Genomic DNA, 19,144 nt, shown 5'->3' on the forward strand with positions numbered 1-19,144 from the left:
TTTTGGCAAGTAACTGCATCAGCATATTGCATGACTTAGTTGCAGAGTTTTTGTGGCACAATCCAAGCTATGACACTGACATGGAAACTTTCTCAATAGGGTTTGAGGTTTCTAAATAGGATGCTTTCAGATATTGGGTAATGGATACTTTGAATGTGTGTGACTTTTTGTGTGTTTTGGTAAGATTCCTCCCCCCTTCCTCATATGCTTCGAAACTTTAAGAGCCACTTACATGCCTATATATATATGTATCTCCCAACATACTATGTATAAGTGGCCAAGAGTAAGCATGAATTTGCCTTTCAGGGAGCAAAACTAGAAAGATTGCTTGACTAAGAGACCTTTCTTCTCCTTCCCCATTGCTTCATCTGTTTTCTTCTGTTTCCTCACAGCAGGCAGCTCGGAGGCTTGGCTGGAGATCTACCGATTGCCTAAGGATTCTTGGCTAAAAGAAACAGAAAATGCCCAGACTGTCGCACTTACAACTCCAGCAAACACCAAGGACATGAAAGTTAACCAGGCAACCCTGCCAGAGAAGGCTGGGGTAGAGGTGGATAAAAAAAATGTAATTCCTATGGATCATATCTAGCCCTTCAAAAGTTTTTTGTGCCCTTCCCCTCCATGACCTTTCAATTGTCATTAGAATGAATGAATGAATGAACACATGAATAAATGAATGAATGTGGCTTTCCAAATGTTGTTGGACTCCAACTTCCATCAGCCAGCATGACCAGTGTTCAGGGACGATGGGAGTTTTAGTCCGACATAATTTGATAATAATTTTTATTAGTTTTCAGTTACAAGAATCCAATAATAGCCTCATTATAACAATGCAAAATTATAATACAATTACTAATAGCAATCATTCAGATGCCAAATTATATAATTTAGGTGCCCCCTCCCCCGCATTCTAGAATTGATGGTTTACTTTATTTCTGCATTCCAAAAATCTTATTAATTTCAATTACACTACAGTCAAAATAGCAATGTTAACGACTTCCATTCGTATCAACACATCAAATGATTTATAAACCTGCAGGTGAAGCATTCAAACTATATCCTTGTTCTTCCTGTGTGTGGCAATTATCCTGTCCTTGTAAAATATTATATCTATCTTTTCTCAGTTGTTGCTGTTCTCCATCATGCCTTGGGCGGAGCTAATATCCCATTGCTGTTTCAGAAATTCCCCATTGCTCCGTCCCATGCTTCATTGTTTTGCAACTTTAAAAGCAGCTGCAAAAATCACATCGTCCCATTGAATATCCTGTTTTCGCCATTTTCCCTCTCAGCCTGGGAAGGAGAGTGAGCTGCAAATAACTCAGTAATGAACATTACTGAGTCCAACATCATTTGAAGGGAAATGGGCGCCCTATTTCCACTGTAGTTCTTCAAGAGAGTTTTGTCTTTAGTTCTTTTCTGTCCCGATACCATTTATACACAGGTGTACGTTCCAAACTTTTTCAGAGGCAGAAAATTTGTATTCAGTGAAGCCAAATGACAATGTTTCAGGGTACTCTTCTCACGAGCAAGTAGTCTTTCTATTGTGGATAGACATGCCTGGAAATTATTTATTTGTATGAACCACTTGATCAAAAAATATTTCTCTTCGATTGGTGTGCAGATAAAATAACAGATAAACCAATGCTGAGATCCACAAACCCATGAATGTGCTGCCCCTTCATTTGTAACGTTAGCACAAGCAAACCTTTCAGAAATGGGCTTGCATGTTCCCCATTTCCTCCTCTTTCAAGGAGGAATTACCACCTGCTCCCTGTGTGTTTTCCTTTTCTTTTACTGGGAGCAGGACTGAGCATGTCTTAAAGGTTTGTTGAGCTGAGGGCGCTGCAGTGGTCCTAGGTGAGATTGGGGTATCCTGGACCACCTTGTATGTTATAGGGACTCCAGTGTGTATATAATAATTGCTGCCTTTTGTGGTTCTGTAGAAGAAGGCTCCGGAAATCCAAGGATTGGTTGCTGAAGAGGTGGTAAGTAGTCTAACAGTGGTCTAAACCACTGAGCCTCTTGGGCTCACTGATCTGAAGGGTTGGCGGTTCGAATCCCCGTGACGAGATGAACTCCCGCTGCTCTGTCCCAGCTCCTGCCAACCTAGCAGTTCAAAAGCACACCGGTGCAAGTAGATAAATAGGTAGCGCTGCGGCAGGAAAGCAAATGACATTTCTGTGCGCTCTGGTTTCCATCACAGTGTCCTGTTGCGCCAGAATGTTGCTGGTCACATGACCTGGAAAGCTGTTGGTGGACAAATGCCGGCTCCCTCGGCCTGAAAGCGAGATGAGCGCTGCAACCCCATAGTCGCCTTTGACTGGACTTAACCGTCCAGGGGTCCTTTACCTTTACCTTTTTTTACAGTTCCTAGCATTATTTGGAGGAAACCATGACTGTTAAGGTGATATAACTGTTCTTGAAGTGAAGGGTATTGGTTGATGTGATCAGGGTCCTTTATTTATTTATTTATTTTTAAAAAAGATATTTATTAAGGTTTCCAATAAAAAGAACACATCGATAAAAAAATAAAAAATAAAAAAAGAAATACACAACTCAAAAGTACACAATACATAATCCAGAAAAAAAACAAACAAAAAACAAAAGACAAAAAAGAAAACAGTTAAAAACAATACCACCTTTTCATCTCCATTTTTAAATTTACTTATTTTCTGGACCTCCTCATACCTCCCTCTTTTGTATTCCAGTTCAAATTGTTTGTCCAGCAATTTCTTTCCCTCTTTTTTAATCCCAAGTGATCAGGGTCCTTTAACACAGATGAGTTATGCCATAACTATTGAGAGATTCTGAACATGCCGTCTTGTTTGAAAAACACAACACACATCGCCGGATCACAGAAATGCTAGTAAACAAAAAAAGTAGACCACGCAAGGTGGAAGTCGGCCAATTCCCGCTGCAGTTTATCTGTAAAGGAAGCCTCTTATGAAAGAATTAACCATTTATATGCTCTGAGACAGGCAGAATTGCAACAAACTTGAAGATCATATTCCTAAATGCTACTCCTTTACACCATTATTGCTTCTTGGTTGACAACTCGTGGGGGGGGGGGGGCAGCCAGCAGCCATTACAGGGCTGGTTTGGACTTTGCAGCCTTAATTTCTGGCCCCTATTTTTGCTTTAGATGAGTGCAACGCTTATACCATGCATTGTCCTGTGTCTTGGACCTGGAGTGGCACTATGAGACACATGCACTATTTTTGGAGTCCAGCCACTTTTATTGTAGGATAGAGGAGGTCCCCCAGTCTTCGTATCAAGTGATTGGTTAACATTCCAAAGAGGATAGCCAGAAATTGCTTGGCTTCGGAAAATCTCAGTGTATGGGGCGAGATGGGAAGTGAACTCTGGAAGTGGTATTGTTTAGAATTGCCTCTCTGCTTCATTACAGGATCCTCAAGTGCTTCTAAGCAGGCTTGAATCGAGGCTGATTCCCCCTGTTCTGTTGCTGAAGATCAGATCACCCAAACCATTTGCACGTATGAACTCTCCTTACCTTCTTCTGTTTACCTGTCTTTTCTGTTTCTGTGTTTTGTTGAAATAGTGCAACAGTAAAAATACAAAATGTAAAAATAGTATGATAAATGCATGTATTAGGACCAACTAAAATGTACATAAATAAAACAACCCTCTCCTGCTGTGGTTCTCCAGCAATTGGTGTTCAGTGGCATGCTGTCTCTGGTCCTGGGATTTGAATTTTGCCATTGTGACTAGTTGCCGCTGATGCTCTCCATGTATTTGTCCAACCCCCTTCTAAAGCAATTTCTGTGGATGGTCATTCAAATTTCATTGTCTTATCTTTGCACACTGAAGAAATACTCCCTTTTGTCCATTCTGAATGTGCTACTACTGTTCAGTTTCATGGGCTGATTGCAGGTTCTAGTATGGTGAGAGAGGGAGAAAAAGTTCTTTCTGTCCACCTTCTTTACACAAAGGATAAGTAAAGCATGTTTGGAGTGGTACAGTTTTATTTTTATTTTTTAAAGAAAGCCCCCGCCTCCAGGCACACAATCTAAAAAAATAAAATAGCAAGGGGAGTTGGAATGAAATGGGAACTTGGGGTGTGCGTGTTGTTTGGCAAGGCATGTTCATTGCACCTCCTTAGCCTGCAGGAGGTGGGGACATAAATATTAAGACTTTTCATGCACTTCCTCCAACTTTCTCAAGTGCCTCTTCCACCATTAACAGGGAGTGTTTCCTTTGTCAGAAATGGAGAGCACTACCAGCATTGACCAGCAGAGACCAGCAGAGCCCAGAGCTGGTCTGTCTTTGCAATCCCTGCAGAACCCGGTCTTCTATACTGAACAACATTTAGTGCACCGAAATAAAATAGAATGTTTTCAATTGATGCCTACTGTTTCTCCTTCCCTGATTAAAGGCCATTAGGAGGGGAGGATTCTCTCTCTAAAAAATGACCAGTGAGAATACAATGTGCAAATTTGCAACAGGTTTCCTGTCTAGGCTAGTAGGACATGACGTAGCCCTTTGTGACTGGCTCCTGCTGCGTATCAGACAAGGATTCTTCATGGCAAGGACTCCATGACCGATTCTAACACTGTCTTGTATACATTTAAACTCAGCAAGCACATTTAAGCATCCTTATGAAGCCTTAATGAAGAGCGATGATGGCAGTGTGATTGGCTTGGGATACAACCATATGCTCAAGGAAAGCCAATGGGAGCGGCAGGAGGCAATATTTAGCAGCACTTTCCAACAGTATCTGGAGACAGAAGATGAGCTAGAGATCAAGGAGGAGAAACCCTGGTGAGTGGGGGTTGAATTACATCTAACATTTACTTCAATCTTCCATCCTTCTCATGCTCCTGGGAGCAGCAAGACCCCCAGAGTTTATTTCTGCTGCAGTAGTAAAGCTGGAAAGATTCACCTCCAGCCCACCCTGGGTTCATGGGACAATATATTAATCAGTGGCTTGATTTCTTTCTATATACATAGGAATGTAAGGCTGTCGTCACGCTGCAGTTCACGTGGCTGCTGATAGGTGGCCACACCAGCTCCAGCGGGACGGCATGCAGGTGAGTGAGAAGTGCAGGCAGCCGGCAGCCCAGGTGAGCCATTTAATGGACGGGCGGGGGGAGATGATTCACAGAACAGTATGGCAAACCAGTCTGTGAAGTGCCTTCCCCTTCTGTTAAATGCAGCTGCAGCGTAGTTTAATGTAGGGAGGGAGACGCTTCAGAAAACTACTCTCTGAAGTGCCTCCCCCTTCTTTAAAATGTGTGAGGAGAAGTGGGTTGAGCTGTGAGGGGGATAGGTGAGGTGGGGGGTAAGGTGTAAAAGGAATGGGGTTTGGTCAGATGCAAAGGCATCTAGACTGGTGACTGGAAGTGGCTGCCGGAACCACGTAACACCAGTCTTGAAAGAGCTACATTGGCTCCCAGTACGTTTCTGAGCACAATTCAAAGAGTTGGTGCTGACCTTTAAAGCCCTAAATGGCCTTGGCCCAGTATACCTGAAGGAGCATCTCCACCCCCATCGTTCAGCCTGAGGTCCAGCTCCAAGGGCCTTCTGGTGCTTTCCTCACTGCGAGAAGTGAGGTTACAGGGAACCAGGCAGAGGGCCTTCTCAATAGTGGCGCCTGCCTGTGGAACGCCCTCCCATCAGATGTCAAGGAAATAAACAACCGTCTGACTTTTAGAAGACATCTGAAGGCAGCCCTGTTTTAGAGAAGTTATTAATGCCTGATGTTTTATTGTATTTTTAATATTTTGTTGGAAGCCGCCCAGGGTAGCTGGGGAAACCCAGCCAGATGGGCAGGGTATAAATAAATTATTATTATTATTATTATTAGGCAGGAGGAGGTGGCCAGGTGTGGGGGTTGGCAGGTAGGTGAACGGACATGTGGAGTGAGCAGGGGTGGCAGCCCCTAGTATAATGTATGCTTTAACAGGAAGTCACATTGCAATGTTTGTTGTTGCTTTTTGTGGTGGTTTAGCATAAACATTACTTATACCAGTGTCATTGACTATCTCCCCCCCCGAACCTTTATATATATCCTATATGTTTTAAAATGATTTATTCTCTCTCTTTCTCTCTCTCCCTCCCCCCCGCCCCTGGCCGCCATTTCAGCAATGCTATGTTCCATTTTCACTTGCCTGGCCGCACTTTGCCTGTTGGAACCGAATTCAGAGCTGAGCCAGGTAATTGTACTGCAGAAGTTCCTTCTGCAGAATTAGAGAGGCAAGCCTGAACAAAACTAGGTGGGGAACCTGGAACTTTGTGTCTGGGATTTGAAATTTGCATGGCCCACCCACCTCTGTTTTTGGCTTTCTCATTTTGCTCCCAGAATTGGGGAGAGGGGAGCTGCTGGGGTTCTGAAGTGCCTATCTTCCCTGTTGGCTCTTTATTTATTTCCTTCTCTTTCTCTTGTTCTCCAGATATGCCCATTGCTCTCAGCATTCACTGGAGCAGGAGCCACAACCTCTGCTACTACTTTCTCAGTCGCCCAGCAAAGGAGAAAATTGGTAATGCAGTGTGCAAGTAACAGCTGCAATTTTATGTGCATTGTCAAACCTCCTCATGATCCATCCCAGAAAGACTCTTCTCGTCATATCTGCAACGGAACTGTGGCATTTTTAAGCTGAGCTTCGGCCTCCTACTCCTGCCACTTGTGGGCTCCCATCCCCTTGCTGCTTTCTCCACTGTAATGTCTAGTGTTCCCATGATACAATATTGCTGTTCAGAGATGCCAGTTTTGGCATAAGCCTAATCTGTCTGGCAGTGTAGTTCTGACCCTTGGCATGATGTAAGAGGGTCCACAATAGCCGTTCGGCCCTGTGTACTTGAAGGAAGCTCTCACCCGCCCCACCATCATTTAGCCTGGACACTGAAGTCCAGCTCGGAGGGCCTTCTGGTGGTTCCCTCATTGCGGGAAGGAAGGTTACAGGGAACCAGGCAGAGGGCCCTCTTGGTGGTGGCATACTGTTGTGTTTTGTATATTCTTTTGGAAGCCACCCAGAGCGGCTGGGGCAACCTAGTCAGATGGGCAGGGTACCCCCTCAGTGTGAAAAAAGATGTAGGGCCAAATAGCAACTCATAGGAGGCTGGATTCTTTTATTTATAATAGTTTTATTAAATTTTTAATTTTACATTTCCAAATAAACATTTTACAAACTTTGAAATATACAATGGCATCCCTTCTTCTCTTTCCATGGTTCATTTTACATATCATACATCCCTGCATATTTTACTATAACCATTCAAATGAGTTTTCCATTTTACATCCACCAAAAATTATTTACTCTGCTGAATTTATCTTAATGCTGCCAGCGTTTTCAGTTGTATACAGTTATTTTCCATATATTCAGTAAATGTTTTCCAGTCTTCTTTAAATGTACCATACATTCTTCTTCCTCTCTTATTCTATATGTTCAATCTGCAAGTTCTGCATATTCTGTCAACTTAAGTTGCCAATCCTTTTTAGTTGGGACCTTGCTCACTTTCCAATATGAGGCTGGGTTCAGCATGCTGGTCACCTTGGTGCTCTGAGGCACAGGAGGAAAACAGTGCATAAATGAAGGGTAGCACTAAGCAAAAGGCACTGTCTCTTTCCTTCCTGCAGGCCGCATCATTCATAAGCTCTTTCATTCCTTTCCAGATTCTGATCCAAAACCGGACATGGTTTGGCCCTGTGCCTCTCCACTCACGTACTCAGCCGTCACACCTTGCTCCTCTTACCTGGCTTTTGCTTGCGAAGATGGAACCATTACGGTTTGGGAAAAATCTATTGGTGAGCCTTGCCAGCTTTCATGAGATTGCCATGGGGCTATTCCCTTGCCAACCATAAGCGAAGGCACTTGGTGAATTTAAAAAAGGGGAGTTCTAGAAATGAGGCACCACAACCAAAAATGTCCTGGTGGGGGTGGCACCCTGAGCATGGTGTCCAAAGATCTTAATGATTGGGCCAATCCATGTGGGAAATGGGGTCCTCCCTTAAAGAGGGCACATGTTGCAGTGAGACCTGGCAACCTAACCCTGTATTGTGGGTGGGTACGCTTGGATAGCCACAACACCCAATTGGAAGGTTCCTTAATGTAGGGTTCAGTCAGGCCAATGGGACACAGGCTAAACGGATCAAGGGACCTATATATACCTATGCATGTGACCCAGAGCTTCCTCTTTCGGTGCGTTCATCGGAACACCCGCCCACCTCTCCCTATATTTAGGGCTTGTGTGCTTGACCTTGCTATGCCGTCGTGTGTCGTCTGTCATTGAGACAGGAGAACAGCAGGAATTTCCCCACTTGGCTGATTGGCTGTTGCCATTTGGATTTCGCCTGCCGCATAGCAAATAGTCACAGCGTAAGGTTGCGGATAGGCTCTGGTTCAGGTGATAGGGATGGGAGAACGCTCTTGCCATCCCTATGTGAAGGGTATTCCGTTAAAGGAATTCAGGGACTCAATGGTTTGGTCAACCCCTGTGAGCGGGTTGTGCCCGTGCCTCAGTCCAGGGGAGCATTTGGGTGGTGGAGATAGCCTGTTCCTGGCTTTCCACTTATCCAGATGTTCACCCTTGGCTGACTTATGCTGGTGCCCTGGGTCAGCGCTACCTGCAATGGTGCAGGGAGCTAGTTGAACCAGAGCCTATGCAACCAGTCACTTGCTGCAATCAATAAAGTTGTGGCCTAAATTCTGCCAAAAACCAAACCAAAATTTGAGTCTTGTCTGAATTAATTTAAGGAGGAGGTTTAAAGGTCTAAACACGCAACAGCCATGAACCTCCAAGTACTCTGGACCCAGGTTGTTTAAGGATTTGTAGGTCAGGCTTCAGCAGTGTGAGGGGAAAAACAGGGCCATTCCATCAGCTCTGACAGGAGACCAGCTTTGTTTGATTTCTCTTCTCCCTGAACTGTTTCCATTCCAGCTAGCCACTATAATAACTCCTGTGTAACTTTAAGAATTGGCGCGTGGCTTTGTTAGTTTTCTTTTCCCTTTTGTATCATGTATTTTAGATTATTAGACTGTAGGTGAGCACGCTTCTTGTTTTTACCGATCTCATGTAATGATAAGACAGCCATTCTGGGAGCCTTTTTAGCTTAAGAGCAGGATAAAAAACACTTTAAATAAATAAAACCTTGCACTTTGAATTGTGCCTGGAAACAAGTGGGTAAACTAAGAAATATAAAGGAACACATCTTCTAATATGCTACAGCATGTGATAGATGTGGGCTGGCCAGCAAATTGCAAAATCCAAGCATTGGATAAGTGTGGCTCTCAGATGTGAAGAATGGTTGCTGTCAGGTCACACCCACCCACCTATCAGCCAGTCTAGTAGAAACCATCTGTCTTATCTTGGCCAGGAGGATCCTGCTGTCATTCCTGTTCTCCCTCTGTGATGTTTATGCTTTCCTAGGGTTCCCGTTGTCTGTGACTGTGCTCCCTGATGGATACGTTATACGAAGCATCCAGTTCATGCCATGTTTACCCTCACTCTGCGAGAAAGCGCCTGGCTCCAGTGAAGTTCTTGCGAGCACCAAAGTGAAGCTTCTGGTGTTGTGCACAGATGGGTCTCTCCACATGATTACATCGGGGGCCAAAGAATTTGACACCAAGCTGCTGGGGTACGGATGAGGCAGGATCCTGGCTGTTTACAGACCCAGAACCTTGTTTGAAGGGTGGGAGAGGTTCTCCTATTGAGAGGACTCTTTAGCCCAGGCCCCCCAAAGACAAATAGGGCTGCATACCTTGTCTTCCACTCCTGTACTTCCCGGAAGAAGAGGGTACTTAATTTTCTAGTCCTCTTTTTATTGGAGTTGGTTGGGACTACTCTGGTTCCAAGAGAGTATTGGGAGTTGGAATTCATAGTTGTGGCTGGAAAATACCACCCAGAGGGACAAGGGAAGGCCACTTGGGATACAAGGGGGTATTGTTAGGGAAACAGAGCATAAGTAGGTAAGAGCAGGTGCAGATAAACTAAGTGACCTCTAACAAGATAATCCTGAAGGCCAAGGAACTGGGTGAAATGTGGAAGTCCAGTTTCTCATTAATTAAAATGAATACCTCCACTCCTAGAGTTTTAAAGCATTTAGAGGAAGTTTCTGATATATTCTCAGGATTTCACCCAGCAATCCTGACTGACAACATAGTGGGGTTTTTTTTGGGGGGGGGGGGGTTGTTTGTTTTTTGAGAAATGAAACCAAAGTGGAAATCTGAGACTTGTGTTGTTTAAAAATGATAATAAAATAAAATAAAAGAACACATCAGGCTATGTCTGCTGGAGGCAATGACTTTTGAACATTGTAGAACACTCTGTTGGCCTCATTTGCAATATGAAGCAAAACCAAACCATTTCCCCAGAATAGTTATGTGAATCCACCTCTCTGCTCTCACTGATGTGCTTTCCCCGCAAGATGCCCAATGAAGAAATGCACAAAGAGTAACATAAACTTGGGTTTCTTTCTTAGGCCTGAGACTCCCAATCAGACCATCACTGCTATAGCAACCATTTCTTCCTTACCTGATACAGTGAGTGTTTTCTGATTACCTCCCATAATGTCTTCTGCATCTTCTGAATACCAGAATTGTGAAAGCAGTATTGCGGGTGGGCGGGGGGGGGGGAGAGAGGATAGAGGAGATACTGTTTTAGTTAGATTAACACACCAAGATTAAGGTATCTGGGCATGAAATTTTCAGTTAAGACTTACAATTTCTTGTGGGTAGAGTATGGATGCTGTATAGACAGCTAGCCCATAGAAGTGTGTGGGCAGCCATAACACATCTAAACTGGGGCCTAGAGTAGTTGTCAGACTTAAAAAAACCCCCACTATCCACATAAACTATGCTTGTATACTTAAAAGCACACAAAACCAAAAGGTCAGTAGCCCTAACAGGGCCTGTCCAGTCCAACAACAGTAGTGATCATCTGTCTACAGTTTATATTGAGTTGAACTGCTTTTCTCTCCATGTGGAGAACTGAGGCTAAGAAACTGAGTTTTCTCAGCATCAGTTAATACATTTTTAGCTGAAGTGGGATTTGTACTTCTGCCTAGCCCTACATCTTTCATCCTCTGGATTTTGAGGGAAGGACGAAGCCAGACTGGTAGGCTTTGGCCCTGTTACGTTGCACTGTTAAAATCCTGAAAAAATCTTCTGCTCAGCTGTGCCTGCGAATGTGAATCATAACCTACCTGGGAAAAAGCCAAGACCCACTGCTGATCCCATCCAACAAAGTAGCTATGGAAACACTATCAGCTCATTAGGTGGGTTTCTGTCATAAGTGATGAACTTTCATTATTCCAGGTGCTGCTTTTTTTCTGGGATGGCACGGTCATTCTGATGGACACCACCACAGAAGATTATATTTCCCAGTTCATCATGCCTCCCTCCTACAAGGTGGCAACTTCCTGGCAGCCCGTTTTTTCTGTGGATACTCAGGGCCAATACTTGCTCCTCCAAGGTAGGATCTCCTAGATACAAAAGGGAGCAGGCACTCAAAACTCAGAAATAGCACTTGAAGGCATTCAAGCCCTTCCCCTGAAGTGGGAAGACCCCATAACATGCCTCAGGTGGTTAGCAAATGTCTTTCTATTGTGGTCTCTGCAGCATCCCAGAGAACTCTTTAAGATGCCTGCTTGTTGTGCCCTGGCTTGGCTCAATCCAGGAGATGATGGATTAAAGCAAGGGACTTACTGGCATTGCAGGGCAGCATCTGATAGGGCAAAGTTAAAGGAGACTATGCAGGATTACAACAGGCAAGGCAAAGCATGGCCTTTCAGGACCCTGGACAGGTAGCTGTGGCAGATGCCGGCTGAAACTTGCCCAAGGAGAGCTGTTACAGTGGTACCTCGGGTTACATACGCTTCGTGTTACATACGCTTCAGGTTACAGACTCCGCTAACCCAGAAATAGTACCTCAGGTTAAGAACTTTGCTTCAGGATGAGAACAGAAATCGTGCTCCGGCGGTGCGGTGGCAGCAGGAGGCCCCATTAGCTAAAGTGGTGCTTCAGGTTAAGAACAGTTTCAGGTTAAGAACAGACCTCCGGAACGAATTAAGTACTTAACCTGCGGTACCACTGTATTTCAGTAGCATGCTGAGGCCCTGTGGTGGAGGCTGACTAGTCTGGACCTGCAGATAACTTGCTACCTCTGAGGTGCTTGTCAGTGTTTCTCAAAAGGGCTGTTGTCCGATTCAGCAGCCACCAACCCCTATTATGCGACTGAGTCTGAGGAGTTAAGTAAAGAGCCACACAATCTGGACTCTATGAGGGCAGAAGGAAAGTTGCTTCTTGGGCGATGCCTCCTCCCACTGAGTCTTCCTCTGACCTGGGAAGATGGGGGAATTGAGGCTGGAGAACATAATACTGTTCGGCAGCCCTGTTTAGGGAACTTTTTAGTGTTTGAAGTTTTATTCTGTTTTTAGTGTTCTGTTGGGAGCTGCCCAGAGTGGCTGGGGAAACCCAGCCAGATGGGCAGGGTATAAATAAAATAATAATAATAATAATAATAATAATAATAATAATAATAATTATTATTTATTAATTAATTATCATCATGCCCTCTCTCCTTTTCCCTTCCCCCACTTCTACCATTCTATTTTTCTTACGTCCTGTTTAAAAGAAAAGGATTGCTTATGTTTTCTCCAGGAATCTCTAGTACAGTGGTACCTCAGGTTATATACGCTTCAGGTTACAGACTCTGCTAACCCAGAAATAGTACCTTGGGTTAAGAACTTTGCTTCAGGATGAGAACAGAAATCATGCTCCGGCGGCGCAGCGGCAGCAGGAGGCTCCATTAGCTAAAGTGGTGCTTCAGGTTAAGAACAGTTTCAGGTTAAGAATGGACCTCCAGAACCAATTAAGTATTTAACCCGAGGTACCACTTTAGATATCACAACACACATATGGGAAGAAGGCCAAGATCTGATAGACAGATGGGGTGGCCATGTGCCCTACATTTCAGAGGTCAGACCTCAACTTGAAGGAGTCCTCTATTTGGAAGGCTGCCCAATTAAAGTTTGGTTAATGGTAAAAACAGAAGAAGTGAGGGCAGGAGCTTTGAAGCTGCCCAATAGTGGTTAACACTTGAACAGGAAACAGAGCAAGGACACAGGTCACTTGCCCAGAGTCTTCCCTGATATGATGCAATATATTTCTATTTAAATCACAATAATTGCTTCTAAATTTGCATCTCTCTCTCTCTCTCTCTCTCTCTCTCTCTCTCTCAATTAGCATTTGAAAATCTTTGCTCTCTTTAGTCCTCTTTTGCTGAAGCATTTCCTCTCTTTTGGCGATTTGGAGTTTTTGAATAATTTTTTAATTGATTGGTGGTTCACAAAAATCAGTTTAAGAACATAAAGCAAGCCTTCTAGATCAGGCCAATGTGCCCATTGAGTTCAGGATCCAGTTCTTACAGTGGCCAACCAGATGCTTCTACTAAAACTTCTGTAATTACAGAACCCCCCTTCCAAAATTTGCAACTTTTTTTGCTTTGTATCTGCACTGTAGACTGTTGTGGTATGTAAAATTTCCTGTGCGGCCCCATTGCCTTGGCCGCCAGGTCACGTAGGAGAAATTAGATTGCCAAGTCAATGGTTTCAGCTGAAATGTGGCCAATTTGGTTCAACAGTGAGCATGCACAAAGCCCAACTCCAGCTGCCTTTGACCATATAGTTCAAGGCTGGAACTTTCATTAGCCCCAACTAGCCAGGACTGCTGAGAATTGTAGGGCAATGGCATCTCAAAGGCCACAGGTTCCCCATCTCTCGATGGAAGACTCATGCCATGCATGTGCAAGATTGTAGTTCATACTATTTCCAGTCAAATTGCAAGTAACCCTCCCACCCTGTTTCTGAGGCAATGAAGCTTGCATGCAGCAATTTACAAGTTGAGTGACTTCCTTTCTGGTCTAATTCCTGGCTAATTAACAGTTCCCACTGTTGTAACCTCATGAACAAATGAAGGTGGCATATACCGTTAAACCCCTGACCCATCTAGTCCAGCAGTGTCTTCTCTGACTTTCAATGACTCTCCTGAGTCTTAGGCAAAGGCCTTTCTTATTACTGGCTACCTGATCCTTTCAATTGGAGATGCTAGGGATTGTATCTGGGGCCTTCTGTATGCAAAATGTGCTCACTTTGAGACTGCTGGGCTTTTTTGGTTCACAGGAAGTGAAAGTGAGCGTCACATTTGTAAGTGACACAAAAAAGCCTGCCCGCCCCCACATGGTTCTTTCCAGTTCTTATCAGGTTCCTTTTAGTTGAGGGAATCTCCAAGGGAGAAATGTATCAATTAGCAGGCAGCGGACTTTCAGATATCCTATTGCAGTGATCCAGCACACCCGCTGTTTAATGTGGAATCTCCCTGTGTCTTCTCTCCTCTCTAGAAGTTTCCTGGTCCTATTTATTGAACTTTGTTGCTTGCACCTGGAGGCAAGAACCAAGAACCACTCTGCCAAGCTGATAAGCTTATCATATCAATGAATGAATGAGTTTGTCTGTTTGTCACTGTCAACCACAAAGACTCAAATTACTTTCAACAGTAGAATACAGTCATACCTTGGAAGTCAAATGGAATCTGTACCGGAAGTCCATTCGACTTCCAAAACGTTTGGAAGCCCAAGCACGGCTTCTGATTGGTAGCAGGAAGCTCCTGCAGCCAATTGGAAGCCGCGGACGCCCCGTCGGATGTTCGGCTTCCAAAAATAGTTTGCAAACTGGAACAGTTATTTCCTGGTTTGCGACGTTCGGGAGCCAAAACATTCGGGAGCTGAGCTGTTCAACTTCCAAGGCACGACTGTATGTGATTTAAAAACAATAACACATTAGTGGCATGCGACTCCTAACAAATTTCTCCCACGGGAGTACAGCCCCCAAAAGAGAAAAATAGTGCCCATCCCAACTTTGTGTGTGTGTGTGTGTGTGTGTGTGTATTTCTCTCTAGGCAAGTTGTTCTCTTTCTGCCCACAGGGGTCAAGCAGCAAACTGAAACTATTTTCATCTTTGACTTCACGACTTACCCATTCATGGAAGCTTTTGCCTTGAAAGCCGAAGAGCAACCCGAAGCCTTAGCCGTAGTCCTACCCTGGGACAAGCGCTGTAACATCTTCCTAAAAGATAGGTAAGTTTCTTGAATCGGAAAAAGACCTGGAGCTGGCGAGCCATTTTTGCTCATGTGATTGCGACAGGGGACTGGAGCAGGAATGTTCTCTGGAGAGATCAGCACCCTACCTAACAGTGTTAGACTCTCAAACAAACTCGGTGCATCTCGACTCTCCTCTGGCATAGCACCAAGGACATAAGGAAAACATATATTCTGTTCAGGCTGAGTTCAAGGTGCTGATACAGATATGCACATCTACACACAGCTTGGGGCCCAGGATACCTGGAATATAATCTCATCACATACCCAACCAGTTGCTTCACCAGTCTGCAGGAGGGCAGATACCATATAATCCGGATGTCCGTTCTGGGATTTAGGCATATAGTGTGGCAACAACACTTGCCCTCCCTCCCATTCCATGTCCAACAAGTGCTGTCTCTATTGACTTTTGGGTGCCTCTTGGAGACCTTCCGTTCCCAACAAGCCTTTTATGTGGATACTTTTATCCCAGCTTTTCTTTGCACTGGACTTGAAATTGTTTTCATAAACGATTTTATTGCTGATGTAAAAACTGATGTTAGTTGCTTCAGGATGTTTTAGGGGAAGCAATTCATAAATGAAATAAACAATCCACAGAATAGTGGCCACTGTTAATGGAGCAACGGGGTGTACCCCAGGTCCCAAGATTTCCAGATTTAATAGCAGCCATATGCCTATAGATTAGTACTTGCCTTGACAGTTCAATGCTTTTGGGCGGAGGTGCTGCTGTATACTTTGGGTGCAGTAGAGAAGACTTGTGATCTCCTCGGATAAACTATGTATCAAGCCCCAATTTCAGGGAAGATTGTATACTGCATTTATTGTGATGTGTTCCACAGGGTGCAATTTGTTTGTAATGTCATCAGATGGCAGTACAACATGATCCACACAGATGAGCACCATGAAACTTTATACTGAGTATTCCCTATTCTGAGGGCTAAATTGGCCTAAACTGCTGTCCTGGTCTCCTTTGAGAGGAAAGATATAATTTGAATTCATAATAATAATAGTAATAGTAATAGTAATTTTATTTACTCATGCTTTTATACTACTTATCCAGTTGTGTCCTCTAGGTGGTTGACAGCATGTTAAAACCAATGCAACAATAATATGAAACAACCAAAACCAGTTAAAATGGTACGAGGAGGTGATGAGGATTAATTGCATTATTTATAAAAGTTTTTATATGTCTCGTTTTTACATTTGTCCTGATCACTTACTTTTATGTGGCTGTTATAAAAATGAACAAATGTGAATCACTTTGAGAACTTGAAAGTGAGAACTACGAAGGATAAGCCTTACTTACAGTGTTGGGGAGCACCATTTTGACTTAACTCCTTATCGCATAACCATCTGGCACTGAGTGAATGAGGCATGGCAAAGTGGGCTCAGGCAGGAGCCCAGGGAGATGGAATCTCTGTCTTTGTCTCATTGCCAGCTTGCAGCGGCTGTCCACAATTAGCCAACAGATGCCCGAGTGCTGGAGCCTGCTGAAGAACTGTGCAAAATCCTTAGCAAAGGGAGAGTCACAAGAAGTGGTAGAGGAAGAGGAGACTAGGTGAGTTGGTCACTCTCAGAGGCTGATTTTGTGTTGCTGTATCTTTCATCAACCCATGCCTGTCATCTTAATGACAGCTGCTTATCCATCCTTTGCCAGTCCAGGCGATTTCCTAAAGCAGGTTATTTTGCTGTCATGAGGAGCTTTTTACCCTTTTGCCTCCTGCTAGGAAGGATGTTATTGACCAGTTAGTGTTAGAAAAATGTCTGTGTCTAATGGTCCTCTGCCTGGTTCCCTGTAACTTCACTTCTTGCAGTGACGGAACCGCCAGAAGGCCCTCGGTGCTAGATCTCAGTGTCCAGGCTGAACGGTGGGGGTAGAGATGCTCCTTCAGGGATACTGGGCCAAGGCCGTTTAGGGCAAGCACTTCAGTGATACAAAAGGAAGATAGAGGGACACATTTTTTAAATATTTAAGAACCATCAAAAGCATTTTGAAACAGCAAGCACAGTGAAACATTAAAACTTAAAAACAGAGATAAGGTAAAGGTAAAGGGACCCCTGACTGTTAGGTCCAGTGGTGGCTGACTCTGGGGATGCGACGCTCATCTTGCTTTAGTGGCCGAGGGAGCTGGCGTGCAGCTTCCGGGTCATGTGGCCAGCATGACTAAGCCGCTTCTGGCAAACCAGAGCAGTGCACGGAAAGGCCATTTACCTTCCTGCCGGAGCAGTACCTATTTATCTACTTGCATTTTGATGTGCTTTTGAACTGCTTGGTTGGCAGGAGCAGAGACCGAGCAACGGGAGCTCACCCCGTCACGGGGATTCGAACCACCGACCTTCTGATCGGCAAACCCTAGGCTCTGTGGTTTAGACCACAGCACCACCTGTGTCCCAAAAACAGAGGTGTAGGACTTCAAATGATAAAATCAAAACCTTTGAGCTGAGTCCTGTAGGATAATTGGCAGCTCTTAGGTTATCATGAAGGGTTGTGCTAAACTAGGGTTGCCATATTTCATTAAGTGAAAATCCAGACACAAAAGTTGTGTCCAGATATGTACGGGAAATTCCAGACATATGGCAGCCCTAGCTAAACCCATTTCCTGTCCCTTATGAGCACAGTGCCTAAAAGTGCAGCCAACTTCTAGCTGCAAAACCCTACTCTGGGTTCTTCCTTGCTTCCAGCTCCAATGCACTGCACTTGCTCCAGCCCAGAGACCTCTGGAAAGCTTAAATGGTATAGCGACTGTGGGTGTGCCTGCATACATTTCCCTCCCAGCCTTGCATATGGCAGCTATTAAATCAGCAGTTAATTCTGCTTTCGTGCTCTAACTTCTTTCCCAGGGATACTGAAGAGCCATGACACATCGGCTGGCACACTAGTCAGAGGACTCAGTGATGAGCCAATGAATTACATTCTGCGCTTTGAGGAATTCCGGCTGTGAGCGTAACTTGGCTATTTTGTCCCATAACCTTTTTTTGGATCCTTTCAAAGAGCACCCGATCCACCATCACAAGCCTTCAGGCTCTGAACCCAATAGGTAATGAGTTCCAAAACGGGAATAGACTGTGAAGCTTAAAGGGCAAACCTTGTTAAAATGTAATTAATGTCAGAGAAGGGCAAGGGGGAAGTGGAGCAAAATACAGGAGACATAGGCAAAGATACTGGGAAACTGGAATATGTGGTGCTACAGAATATTGAAGAAATCTCTGCAAGTGCGCTAAGTCTACTGTCTCTTCCATCACCGCCTCCTCATCTGCTCAGAACCTGAACCTATAGATAGGGCCTAGGTTTGATTGCTTTTTAATTCTTGCATGGCACCTACCAGTATTTGACATCTTAAAAATGAACAGTACTGCTACTACAATACAGCAAATAAATATCAGAAGACACTATGTTCATTTTGTTAATATGGGAACCTTACATGCAAATAAATTGCAGAGGAGCAAGAAAATGTGGTCTGTGCTGCTTCTATTTGCAGGTACTTTTAGTGTTGGAGATACAGTCACAATTGTTTCCCACTGGCAGTTACAGTGGTACCTCTGGTTACGTACTTAATTTGTTCCAGAGGTCCGTTCTTAACCTGAAACTGTTCTTAACCTGAAGCACCACTTTAGCTAATGGGGCCGCCGCGCAATTTCTGTTCTCATCCTGAAGCAAAGTTCTTAACCCAAGGTATTATTTCTGGGTTAGCAGAGTCTGTAACCTGAAGTGTATGTAACCTGAAGCGTATGTAACCCGAGGTACCACTGTAGTTGTATTTCCAAATCACAGTGGAGCGCTCTTCGTTGGCCCAGGGTCCCACAGGCTGCAAGGTGGCTCAAACATAATGGCAATCCACGGTTTGTGTGGACAAATGAAGAGGAGCCTTGGAATGATGCACTCATTATTTTCTTTGCATACCTGTCTCTCATCCTGGTTTGAGGCATATTAGAGTTTGGCATTTAGTCTGAGCCTCAGAACAAGGATTTGCACTTAATAGGATGAAATGGCACATCATAGTTTGTTTCAAACCTAGGGTAGAGGGAGAAAGCACGTT

General features: G+C 44.2%; 1 protein-coding gene across 5 annotated transcripts in view; it reads left to right on the forward strand.

Moving 5' to 3' along the window:
* WDR93 (WD repeat domain 93) overlaps window positions 1-18,559 on the forward strand; it is a 26,464-nt gene extending 7,905 nt beyond the window's left edge. For 3 of the 5 annotated variants that reach the window (XM_080980365.1, XM_080980367.1, XM_080980366.1), the window contains exons 6-18: window positions 393-565; window positions 1,944-1,985; window positions 3,407-3,494; window positions 4,596-4,779; window positions 6,103-6,173; window positions 6,411-6,497; window positions 7,631-7,762; window positions 9,385-9,592; window positions 10,436-10,496; window positions 11,271-11,427; window positions 14,936-15,086; window positions 16,546-16,665; window positions 17,949-18,559. In XM_080980365.1, coding sequence (XP_080836491.1) covers window positions 393-565; window positions 1,944-1,985; window positions 3,407-3,494; window positions 4,596-4,779; window positions 6,103-6,173; window positions 6,411-6,497; window positions 7,631-7,762; window positions 9,385-9,592; window positions 10,436-10,496; window positions 11,271-11,427; window positions 14,936-15,086; window positions 16,546-16,665; window positions 17,949-17,967 — 1,493 coding nt within the window. In that variant the 3' untranslated portion in view covers window positions 17,968-18,559. The remainder of the gene's footprint in view (window positions 1-392; window positions 566-1,943; window positions 1,986-3,406; window positions 3,495-4,595; window positions 4,780-6,102; window positions 6,174-6,410; window positions 6,498-7,630; window positions 7,763-9,384; window positions 9,593-10,435; window positions 10,497-11,270; window positions 11,428-14,935; window positions 15,087-16,545; window positions 16,666-17,948) is intronic. The other 2 variants (XM_080980368.1, XM_080980369.1) reach the window with 2 other exon arrangements.
* Window positions 18,560-19,144: the final 585 nt, after the last annotated feature.

The sequence above is a fragment of the Podarcis pityusensis genome, assembly GCF_964106645.2.
Source record: "Podarcis pityusensis genome assembly, chromosome: 14".
NCBI lineage: Eukaryota > Metazoa > Chordata > Lepidosauria > Squamata > Lacertidae > Podarcis > Podarcis pityusensis.